This window comes from Hemiscyllium ocellatum, chromosome 10 (assembly GCF_020745735.1).
Source record: "Hemiscyllium ocellatum isolate sHemOce1 chromosome 10, sHemOce1.pat.X.cur, whole genome shotgun sequence".
Lineage (NCBI taxonomy): Eukaryota > Metazoa > Chordata > Chondrichthyes > Orectolobiformes > Hemiscylliidae > Hemiscyllium > Hemiscyllium ocellatum.
Genome location: NC_083410.1, coordinates 112165569 through 112191055, shown reverse-complemented (window position 1 = coordinate 112191055; position 25487 = coordinate 112165569). Strand labels below are relative to the sequence as shown.

General features: G+C 44.1%; 1 protein-coding gene across 6 annotated transcripts in view; it reads right to left on the bottom strand.

The window, feature by feature from the left end:
- Positions 1–3573: 3573 nt before the first annotated feature.
- sertad2b (SERTA domain containing 2b) overlaps positions 3574–25487 on the bottom strand; it is a 63954-nt gene continuing 42040 nt past the window's right edge. For all 6 annotated transcript variants that reach the window (XM_060831102.1, XM_060831106.1, XM_060831104.1 and 3 more), the window contains one exon: positions 3574–6125. In XM_060831102.1, the coding sequence (XP_060687085.1) occupies positions 5225–6121 (897 nt within the window). In that variant the 5' untranslated portion in view covers positions 6122–6125 and the 3' untranslated portion in view covers positions 3574–5224. The remainder of the gene's footprint in view (positions 6126–25487) is intronic.

Sequence of the window (25487 nt, the reverse complement as noted above, 5' to 3'; positions counted from 1 at the left end):
GAGAGGTTTCATGGTAACCTCAGCTGGTGTAGAGGTTAAACCCACACTGATAGTCACTCTGCATCACAAACCAGGCAGCCAGGGGGTAGGATAGGTGACCGATTAGTTTGATACACATGGAGTGTTACTTAAATGCTGAGAGATTTAAGCAGCATCAAAGGGACCTGGGTCTCCTTATTTGTCAGGATGTGGAGGAGCCAGAGAATGTTCTGTCTCAGATCTGTGGAGGATCAGCCAACGTACATTCAAGACAGAGATTGATTGATCGCTAGATATTAGTGATGTCAGGGGTATGGGGACAGCATGAGAACATGGTCCTGTGGTGAATGATCAGCCATGAGCTGGAATGATCGTAGTAGTTGTGAGGAGAACTGTCCACCTTTAAATAGGTACCAGGTAGCAGAGAGGAACAAGAAATCATTTCCAGATTATTAACCCCTCCAGCCATTTGCTGACTTCCCCCCGGCCTCTCTCTGATAAAACCACTGCAGCCCCATTGCTAGGGCTGAGGAAGATTAGCCCACTTTGGCTTATTATTTTGTAGCTCCAACTGATCCCACTTCCACCAATGTATGACTCAGCCCTCCATATCTGACAACACGTTCTGTTTAATATAAATGGAATTTAATCTTAACCTCCTGGTATTCTTTGAGAGAATTACCAGAGGTAATGATTCAGCAACAGGTGAAAACCCCTCATTCATTTTAAAATGTTCAATTCTTTTCAATTTGAAAGAGATTGGTTCAATGAGACAACTTTGGAGTAAACAGAAACATCAAAATCAAGGAACTGTCAAACCACCCAATCATTGCCACAGACCCATTAAGTTCTTAATGTCCTTCAGGGAAGAGAATCTGCCATCCTTGCCTGATCTGGCCTACACGTGACTCCAGGCCCACAGCAATGTGACTGACTCTTCAATGCCCCCTGTAATGGTTGTGGCAAACCACCAGAACCCACACAGACTGTGACAAGTCACAACCACCTGCCCCACCCACTTTCTCCAGGGCCCTTAGGGAGTGGGCAATATTATTCATTTTCAATGATTCATTCATGGCATGGAGGGTGTCACTGGCTAAGTCAGTATTTATTGCCTATCCCTAACAGTCAAAGAGCCAACTGCAGTGAGTCCAGAGTCACACGTAGACCAGATCAGGTAAGGATGGTAGCTTCCATCACTGAAGGACATTAGTGAAATATGGGTTTTCCTGACAATTGGTAACAGATTCAGTCATCCTTAGACTCCCTGCTCCAGATTTTCCTTTTGAAATTGAATTCAGAGTTCCAGCACCTGCTGTGGTAGGGTTCAAACCCAGGTCCTTTCATCGGCCATAGCTCCCCCATTGGCTTTGCCCCAAACACCCACATGCCCAAATGAAAAGATGGTAATTAATTTGTTCCATGCTTCTCAAATACAAGTTTCAACTTGATCATTCTGCGTCTTTGATCTATTTCAGAAACAGTCTATTTGAAATGATAGTGCTTGAGAAAATAGCTTTGATTTTAAAGTTTATTGTTGAATAAAAAACTACAAAAGTAAGACTGCTCAACTCTACTGACATTTGTCCAATTGCATTGAGTCAATTACAGCTTGGCGTGCTGTGAATACAGTAACCTTGCTTTCCAGATGTCTATATTGAAATATTGCATAGAAAAAGGCACAGATCCGAGATTGGCAGGACATTGTGGTGTTACTGCCTTGATAGAAGTGAGATGCACTTGAGGGAACCTCAAGACAACTTGGACACAACAATCTCTCGGATTATGGCTTCTGCTGATCAGCATAGAAATGTACATTCCTGATCCTACATACATTCTGTACACATCCAATCCAGATTCTGCTGGCTACACAATAAAAATAAATATATTTACAAAGAGAATAAATAAGGTATGAGGAGAGATATCAATTAAAAGTTCTTGTTCTACTCTGTTCTTGTTGTTGGTGTTACCTTCCAGGAAACAATGAGACATTGCTGCATGGTCCTTGAGTTTATAGTATTTATCATTACTGTCCAAACACTACATTTTACATTAAACAGCTTTTGTACACTGGCACCATTTTGAAATGGCCACTTCTGAGTGTGCTTAAAAAATTCCCCATTAAAACATCTGTATTAAATTTAAACAATTAATTTGAAAGTCCTAATATTCCTAAAATCAGAGAAAGTATACAAACTGCATAGTGAATTTACCTGAAGGAAGGAATCATTTTTTGGTTAGTTCCCAATCAATTCAAAGCTCAATAATTTATCTGATTCATCCAATTGGACAAAAGAATTTGCCCAATACTTTAGCTCCTGTAAGGTGACACTGTAGATCATTACAAATCAGCCATTTCTGGTGGGAACCCACACATTCCAAGCCTTGGCTTTTGAGGGGAAAAACACACACAGTCTGAAACTGGGCCAAGTAAAGCCAATCACTGGCTATCCTTCATCTTGTTTATAAAAAGTTTCAAATTTTCAACATAAAAACCCAAAGATAGTCACAGTTACAGCAACAAACCAGTTTCATTGCAAGGACAAAGAGTAGAATTTAAACAGATAATGTAACATGGGATACCATACATAATTTAAACATTCTTAAATAAATTAATTTAAAAAGAGTGACTCCTGAATTAGCCATATGCATTGCAACAATACAACGTTGGAGTTTTCACACAACTGCCATGGTATCATTAAAAAATAACAAAAGCTAGAATGCAATGATATAATTTGGCATTATGCATAGTACATTCCAATCATCTTTAAAGCGATCTACAAGACAAATACCAAATATGTTTGTCTGTGCATAAATATCAGCTGTAGAAAGCGTCATTACACTCAGTGTAAAAGTCATGCATAGAGCTCAGATTTTGCCTGAAATTTGATTCTTTAAAACTAAAGTGGGAGGTGGGGGAGGAGATGGTTGGGAGGGGGAAAAAAAGAGGAGGGAGATTCTTATTCAGAAACCGGGCTAAAGGATAATAGAAAAGGAAGCACCACTCTGACTGGAAACACAACTGGATGCTCTGCAGCTGAATTCAGTACAGAGGCTCAGAAAAGCTTTACTAAGTTGCAATAAAAAAAAGGCATCGACAGAATCACAGCTAACAACGAAGTGCAAGCAGCTCTCTGGTCAGTGTCGACTGAATACTTTACACAAGCTTGTTTTTTTGAAAAGTGAAAAGTATCGGTAAAATAGAAGAATCCGGTACTTTCCTCAGGCTGCAATAAAACCTTTCAACAAACACAAAAAAAAACTTTATTGCTGGTTTTTGGAACAGTTTTTAAATTAAAAAGCCCCACTTCCAGCACTGCCCTGTGTAGAGTTGCAACGTGTTGCTGCACTTTACAATCAGAGCAAACCCACCTGGATTTGAGATGCTTTGAAAACCCTTTTTGGAGGAAGCTAAGCTTATTTTTGTAAAGGCAGACACCCCCACACACTGTGGGATGTCAGTGAGCAGGGACAGCTAGCAAGTCAAAAGCAAAAGTCAGATTGCCTTAGCCCAGTTCCTGCTATTTAACTGGAAATCCATTTGGTCTGATTCTAACTTGAATCTCACCACCCCCCACCCACCCCCCCCCAAAAAAAATGGTCAACATAGCACCAGGTTATTGCCCTTAGATTTTCAGAAAATGCAAGACATCTATATTATTCATTTCACCCAACTGCATAGGTTTCTTGTTGAATGTCTCTAAGGTACAAACAGGGTGCTGCAGTGTGAGGAGCTCCTACTCCCGAATCAATAGATTAAGGAAATGATTGGGAATAGCTGGAGAAAAATGCAAGAGGCACTCAGATTTTACTGACTAAATAACAAAGAGTGTGTGAATGTCATCAGCTCACAGCAAGGAGGAGATTTCACATAAAACCCAAGTTGCCAGAAGCTTTGTACCATTCCATTTCTTTCATGGAAACAACATTTTGCTTTTGACCTGTGTGATTTTCATGAAGTGATTATATTTAAGCACTAATGGTTCCTTTAATATGCAGGAACTGGAGTCTAGTAATTATCAATGTAATTACCTACTGGCCAACACCAATGATTGCTTAAAGACTTCAAATCAACCTGTCTACCCAGAAAGTGAACAAGTTTGGAAATGATTTTAAAAATGTCTAAAAAGTGAATATTTTCTGGTTTCACTTTTCTCCCAGTCATATTAATCTTTCATTCCCTTCCTTAACTTCCCTTTGTGTATCTAGTTTGACAGTAAATCACTCACTTTCATTCACCCCCTTCTTCATCCCTCTCTATTCATTTCTCCCAATCCTTTCACCTCATCAGTTAAGGAAACAGACTGTTGGTCCAGCCAATCACCACGCTCTTCCCACTGCTTCCAGAAACTTCCAGGACAAGAAACATAAAAACCCGACACTGTGTTAACAAACCTGACAGGTCGGGATCCAGCAAAGTCAGAGCCGATAGGTGCAGCTCATCAACTTTGAACCAGATGATGATAATGAACCATCTCGCAGGAATGGACAGGTAATGCTGGAAGTGATGCGTTTAGGGTTCAGTCAAACATGCTGGGAAAGCGACAATTATTCCTGACAAGTTCTGTTCTTTAAAATACAGTTAAAATACATTTTCTTGACCCCAAATCTTTTCATTAATAGCATGCTTATCATCTTAGACGCTCTTAGTATTCCTCTTGCACCTGCTACATGAACATTGTGTATAAAAAGTAGAAGTGACCCTTGTTCACCTCATCTTCGCGGGGTTTGGTGAGAGCATTTCCTAGCAAAATAGCTACGTCCGGGTGTATCAAAAGGTATTTCAGAAAAAGATACAATCAACTGCCAATCCTGTACAAAAACTAAAATACAAACAAAGAGCCACAGTCAGCTAATAACAAAATTAATGCCTGAACTAAAAGACAACTGGAAAAATATTGAGACCTTCACAGTCTGACTTACTGACTTGCCATGTTTATGATGTGACCCTTAGGCTTCGTGTGTACGATGCACAACACATCAGACCTGCTCTCTGATCCCAACGCTCATCGACAGCAGGTCATCAGATTAACAAAGCAATGATTAATAAAACATTTAAAACCATACTAAAGGACACACAGATGAAAACATTCTCAACTCTACAAAAACCATATCTAGTGTAATTGTTATTTTATAGAGGCATGTACAGAATTTGCAGTGATTCCGTCACATTTTAAAACAATAATTAATTGAATGTTGTCTGCAAACAGCCTATAAAATCCTAGTCCTTGGTGTTTCTGCCGCATCAAGACCCGACGAGAACCTCCATGATGTGGTCCAGCTCTGCAAGGTCCATTTTGAAAGGTTGACTTGGAGTCACTGACTGGCTACTGTAAGGAGATAATGTTTTCAGAATGTCATCTGCTGTGACCGCAGTCATTTTGGATGTTGGCCCTGTGGCACTCGCACAGGGATCAAAGTCATACATCGAGGTGTCAATGTCTGCAAATAGAATGTCATCGAGTGTCAGGTCAGTTAGAAAGCTCGTGGTGGTAATCTCAAAGTTGCCTGGTAAAGGGTCTGTGAGCCTGGACTCGGATGCTCTGTTCTCTTGTATCTCTGCAGGTTTCTCACTACCCCCTTCACTTAAATGCCCTCTGCTGACTTTCGAGTCTGTGGTAGTCGAGGATGGGCATAGCTCTTCAATTTCATCCAAGGCTGATGCGAAACTGTCCTTGCGTGAATGGTTCTGTGGCTTACTGGGACCGAGTGTAACACTCTGACAGCTATTGAAGGGATCTTCCTCCAGGACAGAGGCTGGTGTCAGGCACAGGTCTGGAGGGGTGCTGCTAGTCACCTGGACTGGAGGGGAAGGAAAATGATTGAAGGCAGGTTGGACCTCTCTGTAATTATCATTGAGTGTGTCACTGGACTGAGAGGGGGCAATGAACACAGGTCGTAAGTTCCCTTCCCGTTTCAGTTCTTCCTGAATGCGTTTCAGCATATTGTTAATTAATACCGTCTTCTGCAGGCTGGGCTCCATTAATGGCTGCTGCTGATAAAGTTTCATGAGGGAAATGTTGAAGATAGACTGGCGCTGTAAGGTGTATGATACCTTGGAAGGACCATGCCCACAGGACACTTTGCCTTCCAGCCCATCTTCATGTTCACTAAATTTCCGCTTTGTTCCTTTTGCCAACATATATCTGAAAATTAAGAAAGAAACCGGGTGTTCAATTAGATTCACTGCAAAATAAATTCTTAAAAACATTAAACTCTGAATTGAAATGATGCTGGGAACACACAGAAGGTTGTAAGCCTGTAACTAAATGCTTCAGTTTACCAAAAAGGTGAACAGTTTCTATCTGGATCCAACTGGAAACGAAGAAATCTCAGGTTCCTCAGTGGGAGAAAGTGAACACAGGCCAGAAGTTCTTGGGCATAAAGGCCAGCGCAATCACAGCAACAACTAACCCCAGTGCCACAAATTAACTAGGACCAGAATACAAGTTAAACAGGGAGAGCACCAAACTACATAAATCAGAGCCTGCAGACCAGTCTGACACAGAGTGCCAGGCAATTACCTGAAAATCAGACGGTGGAGCATTTTCTTCAGCTGGTGATGTGTACAGAACACAACTCTCTTCGAATTCACTAATTCCCAATTATACTCACGGTGAGATGTTGCTAATTGTAACCCCAGTAGATTTACTGTCAATGGCACAGAATTAATATCAATTTATGTAATTATAAAGAAATAAACTGAAAAGGTAGAGGCCACAGTCAACAAGTTTTTAATGAATCTGTCAGTTTGTGTGGATCAAACTTATTAATTGAAGGAACAATCTAGGAATTATTTCCCACCTCTCAGCCTGGTTACATCCCCTCATCACTGAAACTATCCTCCAGTACACGTACCATCATTGCCAGACACAAAGGAAACTGAACTGTTTTATAGAAGACGTCATATTGTCCCAAAGTGTCTGAAATACAATTAATGAGGCATGTACTGAAGCAGATGATCACATTGTTATCAATCTGTGCATGTCACGTGCCAATAAATAATTGTTCAATCAGAAGCAGCATTCGAAATGTTAAAAAACACAATCATTTCTTTTGTTGAACACTAATTATACAAAAATATCCAGATATACTTTGGGAAAATGCTGCTGTAATATCAGCATTCTGACAGTCACCAACTGGACTTGCTTAAGTTCAATATTAAAGGACTTTTAAATATTATCGATTAAAGGTAACATCACCATGATCCCAGAGGAGCTCAGTGCTGCTCGTTCATTAGAGCGATGGCTGGTGGGGGTTTAACCAAAGAGTCACCGTGTCTCTTGTGAGGGGAGAGGTTGAGAAGGAGAGTCCTTCACACATTGTTGGAATCATTCTGCATTGATAAACTTCATCAGACATTTGAAAAGGAATACAAATCATAAATGTTATTAAAATCAATTTCAGTTTTCCAAAAAGCCGCTTCCAGTTTTTCTTGGACTTTGAAGCTGCTGGTGAAATGATAGGAGAATGGCCTTTTAAATATGTGCCATTAGCTGATCGAAGTAGACGTCAAGGTCTACTTGTGGAGCAAGTGTCCCTAACCCTGAACTGAGAGGGCCAACTTCAAGTTCCCACCTGCTCCAGAGGTGCGTAACGACATTTCTGAACAGGTCAATCCGAAAAACAGGTCAGAATTGGTTAAAAATGAAGGACATTTCAATTCAATTGTAACATTCACTGTCTGACTAGAACAGGCCGAATGTCCTTAACGAAGATTTCATCCCAGGGTTTCACTTCAGACACCAGCAAGTCAAGCCAGTTCCAGGCAACACTTTATTCTCTCGTGCGTTGTGGGTGACCCTGGCCAGCCCAGCAGTTGATACCCAGCCCTAACTGCCCTTGAATGGAGTGAGTTGCTCAAATGTTTGAAGGCATTGGTCTGGATATGGAATCACATACAACACACACAAAACACACACAAATTCGGAGCAGAATCTGCAATGGCTGATAAATGCTGGCTTGGCCATATCCTGCAAACCAACTAAAACTATGGCTCAGTCATCACTGATCTGACTGTGGCCTTAGCTCGGTTTTCCTGCCTATTCCCAGTAACCTGGGACTGCCTTCTTCATCAAGAAGCTACCTACCTCAGAAACTACTTACCTACCTCAGAAACTCCCTCCCTCAGACTTAAAATATATTCACTCACCCTCCACCGCTGCCTGAGCAAGAGCTCCCGATACTCATTACCGTCAAAAAATATAAATGTGAGAGCCCTTACTTTAAATAGTTTATCTCCTAGTTCTCCTCTCTCCCAGTATCCACCTTGCCCAGTCCCCTCAGGATCTTAATCTTTCAGTAAGATTACTTCCCCTTGTTGGAAAAGCACAGCAGGTCAGGCAGCATCCAAGGAGCAGGAGATTTGATGTTTCGGGCATAAGCCCTTCTTCAGGAAAGTTTGCCTGAAACATCGATTCTCCTGCTCCTCAGATGCTGCCTGACCTGCTGTGCTTTTCCAGCACCACACTCTCAACTCTGATCACCAGCATCTGCAGTCCTCACTTTCTCCTACCACCCCCTTGTTCTCAACTATCACTGATATGGGCCCAACCTGTTCCCTCATTGGATAAGGCTCCAAGTTAATCCTCTCTGAACCCATAGCTCGCATTCTTAAATATGGAGAGTAAAACTGAACACGACTACAGAGATATCCATGGAGGCCAGGCAGGGGATGATGGCAGATTTCCATCAGTGAACCAGATTTTTTTATTTTAAACAGCAATCAATGATCATTTCAGGTTCACCATTACGGAGACCTCCTTTCAATCCTGAATATTATGAATTGATTTTAAATGCCAGCAGCTGAACCTGTCCCCCCCAGACCTTCAGGCTGGGCCTTGGGATTACTGGGGCAGCAACATTACCACGAGGTCACTGTTACCCCTTCAACTGTCCCCTCTCCCCGAGTAAACATACACCTGGAGAGAAACCATTGCGCCTCCAGCTGGCCGTGTGCGAGAGTGCAGCTCAGTGAAACACAGCAGCAGCAACCCAAGGGCCACTGGTGACCAATCTCTAAAGGGAGAGAACAGCAATCATGGCTGGCTCAAGGTGGTCTCAGAGAAACTGCACAGGCACGAGTCAGAGAAAACGGTCAGGATTTGGGAAGTGCACACACCAGCAGAGGATTACAGAATTCCCACAGTCGTGAAATAGGGGCAGCAGGAAAGAAGTGGAAGGTGATGTTCCCCAAAATACTGACTCCGTCGGCTGCTGCAGGACAATGGGAGTACAACGGGAAATGGTCTGGAGGTGGAGCGTGGCACACATGTTCAACCCTGGAAATGCTGAAAGGGTTTTACTGTTATTGCCGTGGCCTGTCCTGGTCACAGGCAGCATCAAAACTGACACCAACATCTGCAAAGTAAGATTCTCACGGGGATACTCTAGTTCGAGGCAAATGCACAGATCCACGATGGGAAAAGAGATTATGTGTGCGCTTCACTTTCAGGACTCAGTATCCAATCCACCACCTTCAACAGCCACTCCCTCCCCCACCGACACTCAGTAGCAGCAGTGTGTGCTATCTACAAGATGCACTGCAGAAATTCACCAAAGATCCTCAGTCAGCACCTTCCAAACCCACAACCCCTTCCAACCAGATGGACAAGGGCAGCAGATAGATGGGAACATCACCATCTCCAAGCCACTTCCCATCCTGACTTGGAAATATATCACTGTCCCTTTACTGTCCCTGGATCAAAATCCTGGAAATCCCTCCCTAAGGGCATTGTGGGTCTACTTACAGCAGATTAGAATTGAATTGAATTTATTGTCAGGTGTACTGAGGCACAGTGAAAAGCTTTGTCTTGCGAGCAATACAGGCAGATCACAGAGTTAAGTAGCAGAGATAAGTAAATAATACGTAAACTGCAGCAAAAATAAAAACACAGGTACATGGGAAGAGTTTGAGAGTCCATTCAGCATTCTAACAACAGCAGGGTAGGAACGGTTTCAGACCCAGCACATGGGCTGCAGTGGTTCAGGAAGGCAGCTCACCCCCCACCTTCTCAAGGGGTAACTAGGGATGTAATAAATACTGCCCTGTCAGTGACACCACATCCCAGGTTATCGAAAGATTACAGAAATTATTCAAATACCAATTGTTTCCCACTGAAGAAGGGGTTAAGAAGACTTTGTGCTGATTGTTAAAGGGATGATGTGATTGTTGCCGATGTGGAGTCAGGGAGAGGGGAAGCAGATAGTGTCCTGTGTGTAATTTAAGAACATCAGTTCTATTAGAGATCACTCAAATCAATGGGGATGGGAGTACAGCCTTTGGCAGGAATGTGCACGTAGAGGTTTTGAAACATGGGCTGGCTGTTCCACTGGGGCTACCCCATGGTCTTCATTGTCAGGAAACACATTGTCCCCAAGACACTCTGGGCCGACTGTAGTTTAAAGAGAAGGACTTTCCACCCGATATAATCAACCAGTTTGGCCTGGTTATGGAAGTACCTTCATGGCTCATTAAATCCTGGAGTGTATCTTGAACCTAGAGCTTTTGATTGAGAGGCAGGGACACTACTCACTGTACCACAGTCACATGAAAGTCAACAGCCTTCACTTTCACAGCTGGTGAAGACATGAGCAATCTCTCTCCTTCGAGATCAGAGTGTACAGATTCTCGTAACTGACCACAGGCCTTACTGAAACAGACGAGTCTGGTCAGTGCTTTGAGAGAGACAGGATTAACCCTGTTCATCAGTAACGATTAGGTTACAGAGACAGTGAACATGGGGAGATTCCAACTCACCCACTCGGTTCCATTAACCCAAAGCATGTGCCTTTCAAAATAATATTTTCAGAATCACTGTTTAGTTTACTTGCAATTTCTTGTTTCGGAGAAAACTCTGTTATCCTTCTGTGTTCTATTTTCAATAAAGTTAAAAATCAGACAACACCAGGTTTTCGTCCATCAGCTTTATTTGGAAAGCACCTCCACATCATGGATCTTTTCAACAGCTGATGAATTGTTGTGTCCTCCACTGCAGGGGGGTCTTCTCTTGCTGGTCTTTTGTGAAATATAATCATACACATACGTTCCTGGGTGAAGGGACACTTTCAGACAATATGTGACCATTTACAATGAAAGGCCAGCTTTGAGAAGAACTATTCAACTTCAGCTAATGGAAGGGGTGGGGGGGGGGGGGGGGGGGAGGGTAAGATTTCAGAGAGGTCAGGGAGATAATGAAGCTCAGTTTGGATCAGTTAGCATTGAGAAACTGGATTCTGGATCAGTGGTGCTGGAAGAGCACAGCAGTTCAGGCAGCATCCGAGAGGCAGTAAAATCGATGTTTTGGGCAAAAGCCCTTCATCAGGAATAAAGGCAGTGAGCCTGAAGCGTGGAGAGATAAGCTAGAGGAGGGTGGGGGTGGGGAGAAAGTAGCATAGAGTACAATAGGTGAGTGAGGGAGGAGATGAAGGTGATAGGTCAGGGAGGGGGGAGGAGGGTGGAGTGGACAGGTGGAAAAGGAGACAGGCAGGTCGGACAAGTCAGGACAAGTCATTGGGAGAGTGCTGAGCTGGAAGTTTGGAACTAGGGTGAGGTGGGGGAAGGGGAAATGTTGAAGTCCATATTGATGCCCTGGGGTTGAAGTGTTCCGAGGCAGAAGATGAGGCGTTCTTCCTCCAGGCGTCTGGTGGTGAGGGAGCGCGGTGAAGGAGGCCCAGGACTTCCATGTCCTCAGCAGAGTGGGAGGGGGAGTTGAAATGTTGAACCATAGAGCGGTGTGGTTGATTGGTGTGGGTGTCCCGGAGATGTTCCCTAAAGTGCTTTGCTAGGAGGCGCCCAGTATCCCCAATATAAAGGAGACCGCATCAGGAGCAACGGATACAATAAATGATATTAGTGGATGTGCAGGTAAAACTTTGATAGATGTGAAAGGCTCCTTTAGGGCCTTGGATGGAGGTGAGGGAGAAGGTGTGGGTGCAGGTTTTGCAATTCCTGTGGTGGCAGGGGGAGGTGCCAGGATGGGAGGGTGGGTCGTTGGGGGCTGTGGACCTGACCAGGTAGTCACGGAGGGGACGGTCTTTGCGGAAGGCAGAAAGGGGTGGGGAGGGAAATATATCCCTGGTGGTGGGGTCTTTTTGGAGGTGGCAGAAATGTCGGTGGGTGATTTGGTTTATGCGAAGGTTGGTAGGGTGGAAGGTGAGCACCAGGGGCGTTCTGTCCTTGTTACAGTTGGAGGGGTGAGGTCTGAGGGTAGAGGTCCGGGATGTGGACGAGATGCGTTGGAGGGCATCTTTAACCACATGGGAAGGGAAATTGTGGTCTCTAAAGAAGGAGGCCATCTGGTGTGTTCTGTGATGGAACTGGTCCTCCTGGGAACAGATACAGCGGAGGCGGAGGAATTGGGAATACGGGATGGCATTTTTGCAGGAGGTAGGGTGGGAAGAGGTGTAATCCAGGTAGCTGTGGGAGTCAGTGGATTTGTAAAGAATGTCAGTGTCAAGTCAGTCATCATTAATGGAGATGGAGAGGTCCAGGAAGGGGAGGGAGGTGTCAGAGACAGACCAGGTGAATTTAAGGTCAGGGTGGAATGTGTTGGTGAAGTTGATGAATTGCTCAACCTCCTCACGGGAGCACAAGGTGGCGCCAATGCAATCATCAATGTAGGGGAGGAAGAGGTGGGGAGTGGTGCCGGTGTAACTACAGAAGATGGACTGTTCTACGTAGCCAAAGAGACAGGCATAGCTGGGGCCCATGGCTACCCCTTTGGTCTGGAGGAAGTGGGAGGATTCGACTGAAATTGTTAACGGTGAGGACGAGTTCGACGGCAAGACCAAGAAAGAACACCAAGACCAAGAGTGGGCAGCACGGTGGCACAGTGGTTAGCACTGTTGTCTCACAGCACCAGGGACCCAGGTTCGATTCCAGCCTCAGGTGACTGTCTGTGTGGAGTTTGCACATTCTCCCCGTGTCTGCGTGGGTTTCCTCCCACAGTCCAAAAACGTGCAGGTTAGGTGAATTGGCCAGGCTAAATTGCCCATAGTGTGAAGGGGTAAATGTAGGGTAATGGGTCTGGGTGGCTTGCGCTTCAGAGGGTCGGTGTGGACTTGTTGGGCCAAAGGGCCTGTTTCCACACTGTAAGTAATCTAATCTAAAGAATAACAACGACCGGTAAAAAGATTTCTGGGATTTAATAAAGGAAAAAATGAAATGGACTTGGAAACAGAACGTGTGAGATCTTTAGACCTCATCTAAAGACCCCAGATTAAAATGGAGCACTTCCACCCTGCACATGTTTCTTAGAGAGAGGTGGTTACACTGGATCAGTCATATTACTAGGATGTGACAATGATGCAAACTGTCTGTCTACGTGCCTGTTTTATTTGGTAGGTTTTCTTGTTGTACATTTGACAATGTTACCCCAGGCTAACATTGCTGTTTGCCCTGTTTCAAACCTGCCCTTTCACACCCTGTGCCTGTCATGTTAGATACAAAGGGACACCTTTCTAACTATTTCGCCACGAGTGTGTGTGTGATATAATTTTAGCGGAAAGGATTGCTGAACATGAATGGAATAGTCAATGGCTCAGAATACTGCATCTTACACTGGCCCAGACACAGAGCTGGAGAGACTAAGCACACCAATACTACTGGGACGATTTTGTTTGCTGATCAAACTCTTTTTCAGCTATATTCAGGTTACATTCAAATCCATCAAATAGTTGTTCATGGAAAAAAGAATCAAAGTAGAAACAATTGGCATTAGACAAATGAAAGGAGACATTATTGAAATAGACATTTCTCAAGTTGCTTGACTGATAGGATAGATGTTGAAATGATGTGGAGGAGCCGGTGTTGGACTGGGGTGGACAAAGTTAAAAATCACACCACACCAGGTTAGAGCCCAACAGGTTTATTTGGAAGCACTTCTTTCAGAGCGCTGCTCCTTCATCAGGTGGTTGTGGAGTCACAGATACAGAAAGGTTGTTTCTCCTTGTGGAAGAGTCTAGGACCAGAGGGTATCATCTCAGAGGAAGGGGCCACTAATTTCAGAGGAAAGAGGAGGGATTTCTTAGAGTGAAGTGACGCTGTGGAATTCTTTACTGCAGAGAGTTGTCGAGGCTGGGTCGTTAAGTACATTGAAGGTTGAAAGAGATACATTTTTTTATTCAGGAAGAGAGTTGAGGATTATGGGACAACAGCAGGAAAGTGGAATTAAGGAGAGAGGTCTACTCCTCTACCATGCCTAACACTTCCTCACACAGCCACAGCACCTTCCCATGTAGCGACAGAAGGTGTAACACTTGCCCATTCACCTCCTCCCTCTCCCAGATCCCAAAGGAACCCTTCAGGTGAAGCAGCATTTTACCTGCACTCCTTCCAATCTGGTTTACAATGTTCTGTGCATGCTCAGCATGAGCAGAGCCTTGGAGCAGCTGCCCAACAGGCCATGGGGAACATTGTGAGCAATGAGGTTTCCTTTATATTAGTGAGACCTAGCACACACTGTGAAACCCCTCTGCTCTGTCTATAGGAATGACCCCGACCACCCTCGTTGCTTGCTATTTCAAACCCACCCACCCCAAGCTCCCTTGCTCACATTTCCATCCTGGACTTGCTCCAGTGAAGCTCAGCATGTGCTGGAGGAACAACTAGCTCAGTTTCTGCCCAAGCGCCTCACAGCTTCTACCCCTCAACAATGGGGTCAACAACTTCAAGCAGGAATACAGTCCTCCATTTTTATTGTAACTACCACACATACCGGCCGGTTTATTATTGATTTCCACAATCCAGCTAATATTTACACCTGCTCTACATCCTCATCGCTCCTTTACCATCATTATCATTCCCTTATCTTTGGCTCTGGATGCACTCACTATCTGTTCCATTCACTCCACCCTCCAATCAATTAACAGCATAAAATTTAAAAAAAACACTTTTCCACTCCCCTTCAGTTCTGAAGAATCAAATCAGATTTGATATATTAACTCTCTCTCTCCACAAACACCGTCAGATCAGCTGAGCTTCTCCAGCAATGTGTTTTTTTTAAATTGAGTATTATCAAATCAGCTGTGATTACATCAGATGGCAGACTCGATGGGCTGAATGGCCCACTTCAGTTCCTATCACTTATGATCCAGTTTGTTCATGACAGAATTCACTTGTGATTATGCAAATTAAATTCAGCTGAAAAATGACCCAACTGGCAACATTTTACAGGCGTTTTGAGAAAAGTGTTCTGGTGTTCAAAGTGAACCCCTCACCTCAGAGGAAGTACCTGTCCTGGACAATAACAGAGTTCTTCCCCATGTCAATGTGAGGCCAACATAATGGATTGCAGAATGAGTTATTGATAAAGCAGCTAGGATCGCTGTGCTGTGAATTCCCCCTTTACTGTGGAGTCTGAATCAGAGGGAAAGTCAGGGGGATCTCCAGGAGTGCCTCATCACTCATTTCATCATGCAGGTTAGACAGCCAATGGCACTGCATTATTCTCACAGACAGAAAAACAGGAAATAAAATGGACCAAATAACTTCACCTTCTGCGTCCTACACAGGGCACGAATTAATTTATCGTGATGTCCACATGGGATAAGGGTTGAACAGAAAACATCATGAACCAAAGAACCACTGAAGAAAATACACGCAAAATGTTTATTATATTGGAGAAATGTGACATTCTGCAAATAGAAAAGGACCAGCTTATCAGTCATTATAAACACAATCTCCATTAAAGTGTACCCCAGTCTGGCTCAAAGGGAATCAGTCTCACCTCCAGGTCCAGGTCAATGCCTCAAACCCCACTCCTGATTGGAGAGATAGAATCAAAGCAAACAGTCGAGTGTAGTCCACTGGCAGTGCTGCATCATCTGAGGTGCTGTGTTCCAGTTAGATTATAAAGGCACAGTGGGAGGGGAATATTAGAAAATATCAATTGTTTAAAAGGCCCAGGAAACTGATACTTTCTGATGGTTATGGCACACCCTGAAGTTTAAATTAACTGCATTCAGAACATTTAAAATTCTTTAAAATTTCGTACAATCACTCCCAGCCATTTCACTGATTTCTTAAACATTTCATCTAAAGTGAGGTTAAAGCTACCTGGATACTATTTTAAAGAAGAGTAGCAGAATTTTCCCCAGTGTCTAATTAATATTCATTCCTCAAATCAGAAACAAACGGATTGGCTGGGCCACTATCACATGGTTAGTGTGGGAGACTGCTGTGCACAATTTAAGGTGCTACATTTCCTGCAACAGGCATTAGTAGGAATGTGATATTCAAATCATCTATATTATAATAATAATCTAATAATCGTGAATACAGCAATTTTATCATCAGTGCCTAATAAAACTGACATCATTGTTCAATCAATGTTTGTTTCAAATATTCAGGAAAATCAGAGGTTTCACCAGTCCAAGACAGCCCAGCTTTGAATCAGGTTACCTTGCTCTCCCCCCATGGACACTGTCTGACCCCACTGTGATCCGCAGCGTTGGCTGTTTTCAGTACAGATTCCAGCATCTGCAGTAATTTGTTCCTATCACAATTTCTGTTATTGCAAACTATTTTTAACTTCATCTGAAGAAATCCGTGGAACAGTTGGGTGGTAACTGTACAGAAAATACTGAAAGCAGAAACTTTCTGAACACTTCTGACAGCAACATCAACATTATATATCAGTGTCCTGGAGGTGTTTTAAAAAGAAAACTTACTGCTTGTAGATATATTCTAATCAACCTGTTCACCCTTACACGGTGGGGAGGTGACCCAGTCAGTGAAGCGCTAGAGTAGCTGGGTCTCCAAGCCCACAGGTAAGGACACTACCACTTTACAAGACCTTCCAAAACTGCACCTTATAATGGTAGTGAAAACTGGGTTCTTGTATACAAAGCAATCAAATCAATTAACCAGCTACCTGACCGAGTGACCAGGTCTGGTTGTAAAGTTTGCAGACAGCTTCCTGGAGCTGTTATAAACTGAGCGCTCCAATTGTTCTTTTAAAATCTGTCAACACAGCCGCCTGCATTTCCGCCAGAATTCCCCAGCACCATCCAGCGATGGGAGGGAAGGGAACGGAGTGAACAGACTGGGCTGGGTGGAAATTCGGCAGCTCCTGGATCTACCCCCACAGCTGCTTCCAGCCACTGACCTTGCAGTATAGTGTCCCCCAGAGCACGCTGCAACCTCCCTAGACACAGTCACCCACTCCCTCCCTCCCTCCATTCCTGACCCAGTCCATCACTCCCTCCCTGACCCAATTCCTCCCTCCCTCCCTAACACAGTCCCCCCCTCCCTAACACAGTCCCTGACCCAGTCCCTCCCTCCCTAACACAGTCCCTGACCCAGTCCCTCCCATCCTCCCTCACCCAGTCCCTCCCTCCCTCCCCCTCTGACCTAGTCCTTCAGTGACTGACTGACTCAGGATGAGAGAGTGAGTTCAGAGCCACCCCGCCCTGCATATTTTTATGCTTGTTCACACACACACACACACACACCCCACACCCCTCTCACAGCGGAATGACTGGGCGCTGAGCCACGCTGCTCTGCGGAGGAGGAGTCATTCTGCAGCCTGTCTTCATGACATTAAAAAGCCCAGCCACACTGGCTCCTCGGTCATGGACGCCCCCTGGGAGATGCAGCACACTCCTTCCTCTCCCCCTCCCCGCCTCGACCCCATGCCTCTCGAGTGTATAAATAAAACCCAATCCAGCCTGGTACTGATGTGAGCAAACCGCTCCTCTGTGCAGATCCCGGGAGGAATCAAGACTGGGAGGGAAGTTGTAAGGTAAGTGTTTCCATTTGGACACAAACAGCCATCAACACAAGGCAGTCCCCAAACAACCCACTGTGAATTCAGGGAGAACTTTATTTTGTTCTTTCATGAGATTGTTGGCATCTGGAGCCAGGTCATTGCTAACTGCCCTCTGAACTGAGGGGCTTGATCGGCCAGTTAAAGAATAGCTGAGAGTCAACCACGTTGCTGTGGGTCTGGAGTTACATATAGGTCAGACCGGGTAGGGATGGCAGATTTCCATCACTAAAGGACTTGAGTGAATTGTCCCTTAAATGTCCCCAGTGTCTCTGACTCTACACAGAGAGTGGTGGGTGTATGGAATGCACTGCCAGCTGTGGTAGTAAAGAACCAGCCACTGACATCTCCCCTAAACTTTCCTCCAATCACCTTATGATATGCTGGACAGTCAAAAGACTGACCCCCCCCCACTTTCTGCCCATCTCCTTCCCATTGGGGGTAACACCCCAGTTGTGACAGCCTGAACTATAAACTCAGCTGCCCCCCCCCCCCCCCAAGTATAGCTGCAGCTGCCCTGCTCTACATTAGAAGCAGCTTGAAGGAAATGACTGAAAATAACTGGACCCCTTTCCAAAAGGAAAACAGCAAGTGGCTTCATCTGAGAGTCAGAGGTTAATGCATTGAAAGGTCATTGATCTGTAATATGACAAACTTTACCTTGGTCAGTTTACACAGAGGATAATAAAAACCAGAAACTGAAAACTTATCTTCAGCAACTCCGTTCAAGTCTTTTGTTCACAGTTTTTTTTAAACAAAGCTCAATTTCCATTTGCAGTTTCCTTTAACATATAACTATACTCAAACATTGCAGCTAAGTGCTAATCTACACTGGACAGTTTACACCATAGTCACTGGAGCATCAATTCATTTAACCTTGTTGTGAGGATCTGAACTCAGACAAACTGTGTCAGACTTTATTTCCTAATGTGTAAAAGGTGTAACATTTCTTCAAATGTTCACCCGAGCAACATTGTTCACCTTCATTCTGTCTCAATTTTGAAGACCTTACTACAGGAGCACAGGTAGGCCATTCCACTAATCAATGAGATCATGGCTGATCTGATCATCCTCAACTCCATTTGCCTGCCTTCTCCCCATAATTCTCGATTCCCTTCCTGATTAAACATGTATCTAGCTCAGCCTTGAACCAATTGGCGACCCAGCCTGGACAACCCATGTAGTAAAGAATTCCACAGATTCACTACTCTCAGAAGAGAATCCTCCTCATCTTATAAATGGACAACTCTAAACTGAGATGGAGCCCTCTGGCCCTAGACTCACCCACAAGGGAAAACAACCTCACTGCATCGATCGTATTAAATCCCTAAAAACTCTTGTACGTTTCAATCAGATCTCCTCTCATTCTCCTAACGCCAAGTGCAGGCTCAATCTGCTCAATCTCTCTCAGAAGACAGTCCCTCGGTACCCAGGTTCAACGAAGTGAAACTTCTCTGGACTGTGTCCAATGGCAAATCTTTCTTAGATAAAGGGACAAAAACTGTTCTAACTACAGCTGTGTATCATTTTAGCAAGACTTCTCCATTTTTATATTCCATTCCATTTGAAATAAAGGCCAAGTTCCATTATCTTCCCTATTATCCACTGAAACTGGATGCTAGCTTTTTGAGATCCATGTACAAAGACCCCCAGATCGATCAGTCCTGCTGCTTTCTGTAGGACTTTCCCCATTTCAATACTATTCTACTCCTCTATACTTCCTGCCAAAATGGAGAACCTCAATTTCCTAGCTGCCAGATTTTGCATACTTTAACCGGTCTATATCCCTATGCAGATCTGGTGTCATCCTCAACATAAGCTTTCCCAAACTTGATGACATTCCCTTTCCTTATCCAAGTCACTAAGCAGTGTAAATAATTGTGGCCTTAGCACTGATCCCAGCGGCAGTCTGACTGCCATCCTGGAAAAACTCCCTTAGCTTAATTCTTGGTCTCTCGAGTTAGTCAATGCTCTATGTGTGTGAATATACTACCACACGTTCCCGATCTTATCCAATAGCCTAATGTGGTGCACCTTAGTGAAACCCTTACCTGTGTCTCAACTATTCAGTTAATCAAAAGCTCTGCTGACTGTGTGTTGCCATATCCCATTTCCCCCCTCACCCTTTGTATTCACTGACTGGGTCCTGGTCAAGCAGCGACTGCACTTGAAAATTCTCATCCTTGTGCTGAGATTTCTCCATGGGCTCACCCTTTCCCATCTCTAATCACCTCCAGCCTCCAAGATCTCCAGGCTCCTGATTCAGGCCTCACTGCATTCCCAATGGGGCAAGTGTTCCATCCCACAATTTCTTCACCATACCTTCCTCCTTTGAGATGACCTTTAAATTGTTTTCAACAAACCTTAGGTCATCTGACCCCATAATCATCTTAACTGACACGTTGTCATACTATTATATAATTTTTGTAACACTGCTGTGAAGCCATTCAGGGTGATGTCACATGAAGGTTCAGAATGGAAGTCTGGAATGAAGATGATGCAGAGGCTGGACTGGACAAGAATTCCCAGTGGGAACCTTGGTGAAGCTTTCTGGGGCAGAGACAGTAATGGTTCCACAGGATCCAGACACAGATCATCCACGGCAGTTAAGAGGCACAAATGGGCTCTTTCAGCAGCACCTGGCCTCTGACACACCAGCTGAGGTGGCCTGGAGAATTGGATTTTGCTGCATTTGAAATCAGCGTCAAAATATCCCTTTCGATTCACGAGTGAAGACACTTATCGAGATGGTTCAGGTGTGACGAGACTCTGCAATATTTGGATATGCAATCCACAACGTACATGAATGGTGGGTAATGTTAAACTACAGCAGGTGACTGACATGCTGGGAGCTGAAGACTGGCTACATTCCCAAAGTGCCTCCTTTCTACTTTCTCAACAATCTTATCCTATTCTGTTTTCATGATACCAATGCCAGGCCTTATCGCTGCAGTTTATCCTCCCATTGTTCACACTGGGATTACTCTCCATTAGCACAAGCCAGCTGTTTGCCCCTCCCTCTACAAGGGGCTCGAGTCCTCCCTACAGCTTGCAGAAGCAGGGTCCGTGTGTCAGGATATCAGTCCTTGATTGGCAGAAACACTGTTCCCCACAGCAGTTTCACTTTGAGTAAAACACATTCTTGCTCTGAAATGCAAACTGTTTAAAGAGGTTTTTATTTTGCAAATTGAGGTAATTGTTCTAATCAAAATCCTGAATTATTTGAAAAAAGTGCATCAACTTGGACATGACCTTCCCCAACTCAAACACTATCACAGGCCCCGCCCCTAAACACCACAGGCCCCCCCCCCCAACCCCCTAAACCCCCTATCCCAGGCCCTGCCCCTAAACCCCCTATCCCAGGCCCTGCCCCTAACCCCCTATCCCAGGCCCTGCCCCTAACCCCCTATCCCAGGCCCTGCCCCTAACCCCCTATCCCAGGCTCTGCCCCTAACCCCCTATCCCAAGCCCCAATCCTAAACCCAGAATGCAGCAACCTGCAATGTTAAAAACGCACATTTCCACAAACAGCAGCATGTTGGAGGAAAATTTAGTAGAAAGCCATTCCAACTATACTGGGCAAACCACTCATCACCCACAGAGAGAACTAAATTCTGCTGGATATTGAAGACAATAGCAGTGTGGATGGTAAACAAACTGTCCCAGCAAACAGACTCTAATATCTAAAACACTGTTCCTGGGACACTAACCAAATGGCAAATGGGACTAGATTGATTTAGTTGGACTGAAGGGTCTGTTTCCAAGCTGTACATCTCTATAAATCTATAAAAGGTCAAGTTGCTATTGCAAAATACGAAACTAAAGATTAATACAGAAAGTAATTTTCAGTATTGCACCCTTATCGCCTATTCTGCAGAGTTTATTTAACAGAAACTGACCACCTTCTCAAGAACAGTGTTCCCCCACTCAATAAGACTGAGTGACCCCCGAGTCTGGGAGATGAAGGACTGGGTCATGTACAGGGCTCAATGAAAGATTATTGACAGATTATGGAAGAAACTGTATCTCTCTTCCATTTCACTAATCCATTCTTAATTTAGCACCAAAGACAGACTGGCAAAAAAGCACTGTTTAGATCATATTCTGAAAACTGAAGCAACTCCCACTTCAAAAACGATCTGTTTCTGTGAAATGGGAGGCAGCTCTTCCAACACTCCCCTGAGACACAGACTCACAACTATTTCCAGTGAAACATAGTGTGCCCTGTTCACAGTTTCTGTGGAAACTGCTTGTATTCAAATTATGATTTTTCCCTCTGGACTTGCTTTAATACACCATGGAAAACCATGTAGGACCTTAAACCAAAGCCTTAAAGCATAGCAAGTCAAAGCCATGTAAATTGTTAACAAAAAGGACACCCAGATGTAAAGATGAGAATCTCAAGATCAAGTCAAATTTAGACAGATCACATTAACATTAACGGGGTCGACAGCAAACATTATGTGCAGAAGATGAACTAAAGGACTGACCTTTCTTTTAAACAGGAAACCTCTAACAGCTGAGGATTTCATTCCTCAATCTCTCCTCAAAGACAAAACCCCACCATCTCAGGGACTTAACTAGTGAGGACTCGTTACACTTCCTGTATGGTAAGTATATCCTTTAGATATGGAGATGAAAACTGCACACAATGTTCCAGGTGCAGTCTCACCAAGACTCTATGTTATTGCAACAAGACATCTTTATTTCTGTGTAGAAAATAAGGAGTGCAGATGCTGGAGATCAGAGTCGAGTGTGTGGCGCTGGAAAAGCACAACGTGTGAGGTAGCATCCAAGGAGCAGGAGAAAACGACGATTCCTGAATCCTGATGAAGGGCTTATGCTCGAAACATGGATTCTCCTGCTCCCCAGATGCTGCCTGACCTGCTGTGCTTTTCCAGCACCACATTATCTATCCTAATTTCTGTACTTAAATCCCCCTGAAATCAATGCCAAATTACTGTTTGTCTTTCTCATTGCTTGCTGCACCTGCATGCTCACCTTTAGTGACTCATGGACAAGAACATGGTGGTCCCTTTGGGCTCCCATGCATCTCAACCTCTTCCCATCTAAGAAACATTCTGCCTGTTCTCCTGCCAAAGTGAATCACTTCACATTTATTCATATTACATTCCATTGACCATATTATAGCCCATTCACTGAGTCTAAATCTTCTTGAAACTTCCTTGAACCCTTCTCAACATGTGTTCCCACTCACTAGTGTCATCAGTACTTGTGGAAATATTACATATCCAAAGCGTTCATACAGATTGTGAACAGCTTGAACCCAAGCACTGAGCCTGGCGATACGAGAGAATGGTCCATCTATCCTTACCCTCTGCTTTCTATTGAAGAATTCTTCATCTATATTAGTATAATCTTCCAACCCTGTGCATTCTAATTTTATTGAAGTTTTGAAGGGGTTGGGAACACCATGACTCTAAATTTGCCAAACACTATTTCTCGCATAAATCAATGGTCACTGCCCAACTTTGCCACTGTTTTCTAAATGTCTTTTATAAGAGATTCTAAACATCTTCCCAATTACTGACAAACTACAAAGTTAGTTTCCACCCTTCTTCAAAAAAATGCCTCCCAGGCAGCAACCACCTTTTTTGAATCTATAGATTGACGAAGGATAATCATCAACACATCCACTGTCTCCACACCTACCTCCTTTAACGGTCCATCATGGAGAGTTATCTGGTCCAGGAAATGTTCCAACCCTCAATACACTTAATTACTCAGTTAAAAATCACACAACACCAGGTTATAGTCAAATAGGTTTAATTGGAAGCAGTAGCCTTCGGAGTGACGCTCCTTCAGATGAAGGAGCAGTGCTCTGAAAGCTAGTGTGCTTCCAATTAAACCTGTTGGACTATAACCTGGTGTTGTGTGATTTTTAACTAAGTACACCCCAGTCCAACACTGGCATCTCCAAATTTTAATTATTCAAGTATCATTTCTTTATAAAACCTTATTTTTATTAGTTTAACTTCACAAATCCCTTGGTTACCTTGAACATCTGGGAGATTTTCTGAATCTTCTTCTGTGAAGACAGATGCAAAGTGTCTCTGTGGTTCTGATACCATTCTCTTGATCCCTACCCCACCCCCATCTGTAAAGGGTGCAACAGTTATCTTTGCTATGTTTTTCCTTCAACACTTTAACTCTCCCTCCCACTCCACCAAGGACATGCAGGTCCTTGGACTCCTCCATCGCCAGACCATAGCAACACGACGGTTGGAGGAAGAGCGCCTCATCTTCCGCCGAGGAGCCCTCCAACCACAAGGGATGAACTCAGACTTCTCCAGTTTCCTCATTTCCCCTCCCCCCACCTTGTCTCAGTCCCAACCCTCGAACTCAGCACCACCTTCCTGACCTCTCCACCCCCACCCCCACTCCGGTCTATCACCCTCACCTTGACCTCCTTCCACCTATCGCATTTCCAACGCCCCTCCCACAAGTCCCTCCTCCCTATCCTTTATCTTAGCCTGCTGGACACACTCTCCTCATTCCTGAAGAAGGGCTCATGCCCAAACCGTCGATTCTCCTGCTCCTTGGATGCTGCCTGACCTGCTGCACTTTTCCAGCAACACATTTTCAGCTCTGATCTCCATCATCTGCAGTCCTCACTTTCTCCTATGTTTTTCCTTTCACACATTCAGAAATATTCAAACCCAGATAGACAAAAATACAGACAGAGAGTGAATCTAAAATCAGAATTTGTTTTGCCTTGTGGTGAACACCATTCCTGATCCACCTGAATGAACGTCTCTACAGAAGTGAGGCAGAAACCTTCGTGCTCTCCACAGATGCTACAAATCCTCCACTAGAGTCAAACAATGATACTGGTCAATGGAGCTCAGCTGTCCAATAAAGACATTTACCTCAGTGACAGTGTGTTGTTTAGCAACTAGCTGGGCTTGGGATGCACCACTGTCATCTGTGATCAATGGAACACAATACTTTAACAAATACAATCAACTATTCCATGACCATAAATGACAGGGGTTAATAACAATATGCAGAGAAAAAGATTTACTCCTCAGCCTCTGATGTTATTGAGGTCTGTCATTAAATAGCAATTAAAATGACAAACTGAGGTCTTTAAGCAACACCCTCACATCTCGTGTGATTGATACTGTGTCTTCAGGGAACGTGACCAAAGAATGAGCACAACTGTCAAAGAAAACTTTCAGCTGGGAGACACGGTCTGTATCCAGTCTGTGTGCGCGGGCGTCTGTACGTTTGAGAATGAAAGGAATCATCTCGAACAATTGGTCAGTTTCTTCCCAAACGCCCTCCTCGCTTTGATCTTCATTTCACTTAGCGATAATTAACTAAATTTGAGGGAAGTGGTAATAAATATCCAAAATTACAAAGCAAGAGGCTGAGGACAGGCAAACGTCACAACAAGTAAACGGTCAGTGGACATTTACCTGAACCAACACCGCGACATCAGAGAAAGTATATTCAGAAGCTGGCTATGTGCGAGGTTTCTCGGTTTGGTTTCAGCTTCAAAAGTGAGACGGATGTAGAAGCAGATGTCAATAAACTTTACAGTGGGGCATCAGTTAGCTCAGTTGGCTGGGCAGCTAGCTTGTAATGCAGTGTGATGTTGAGAGCATGGGTTCAGTTCCCACACTGCCTGGAAAGATACTTGCTCTTTACAGGTTTGAGTCTCCATTAACTGCTTCAGCTGTTTACATTTTTTGAGTTCTGCACCTGCTACCCCTT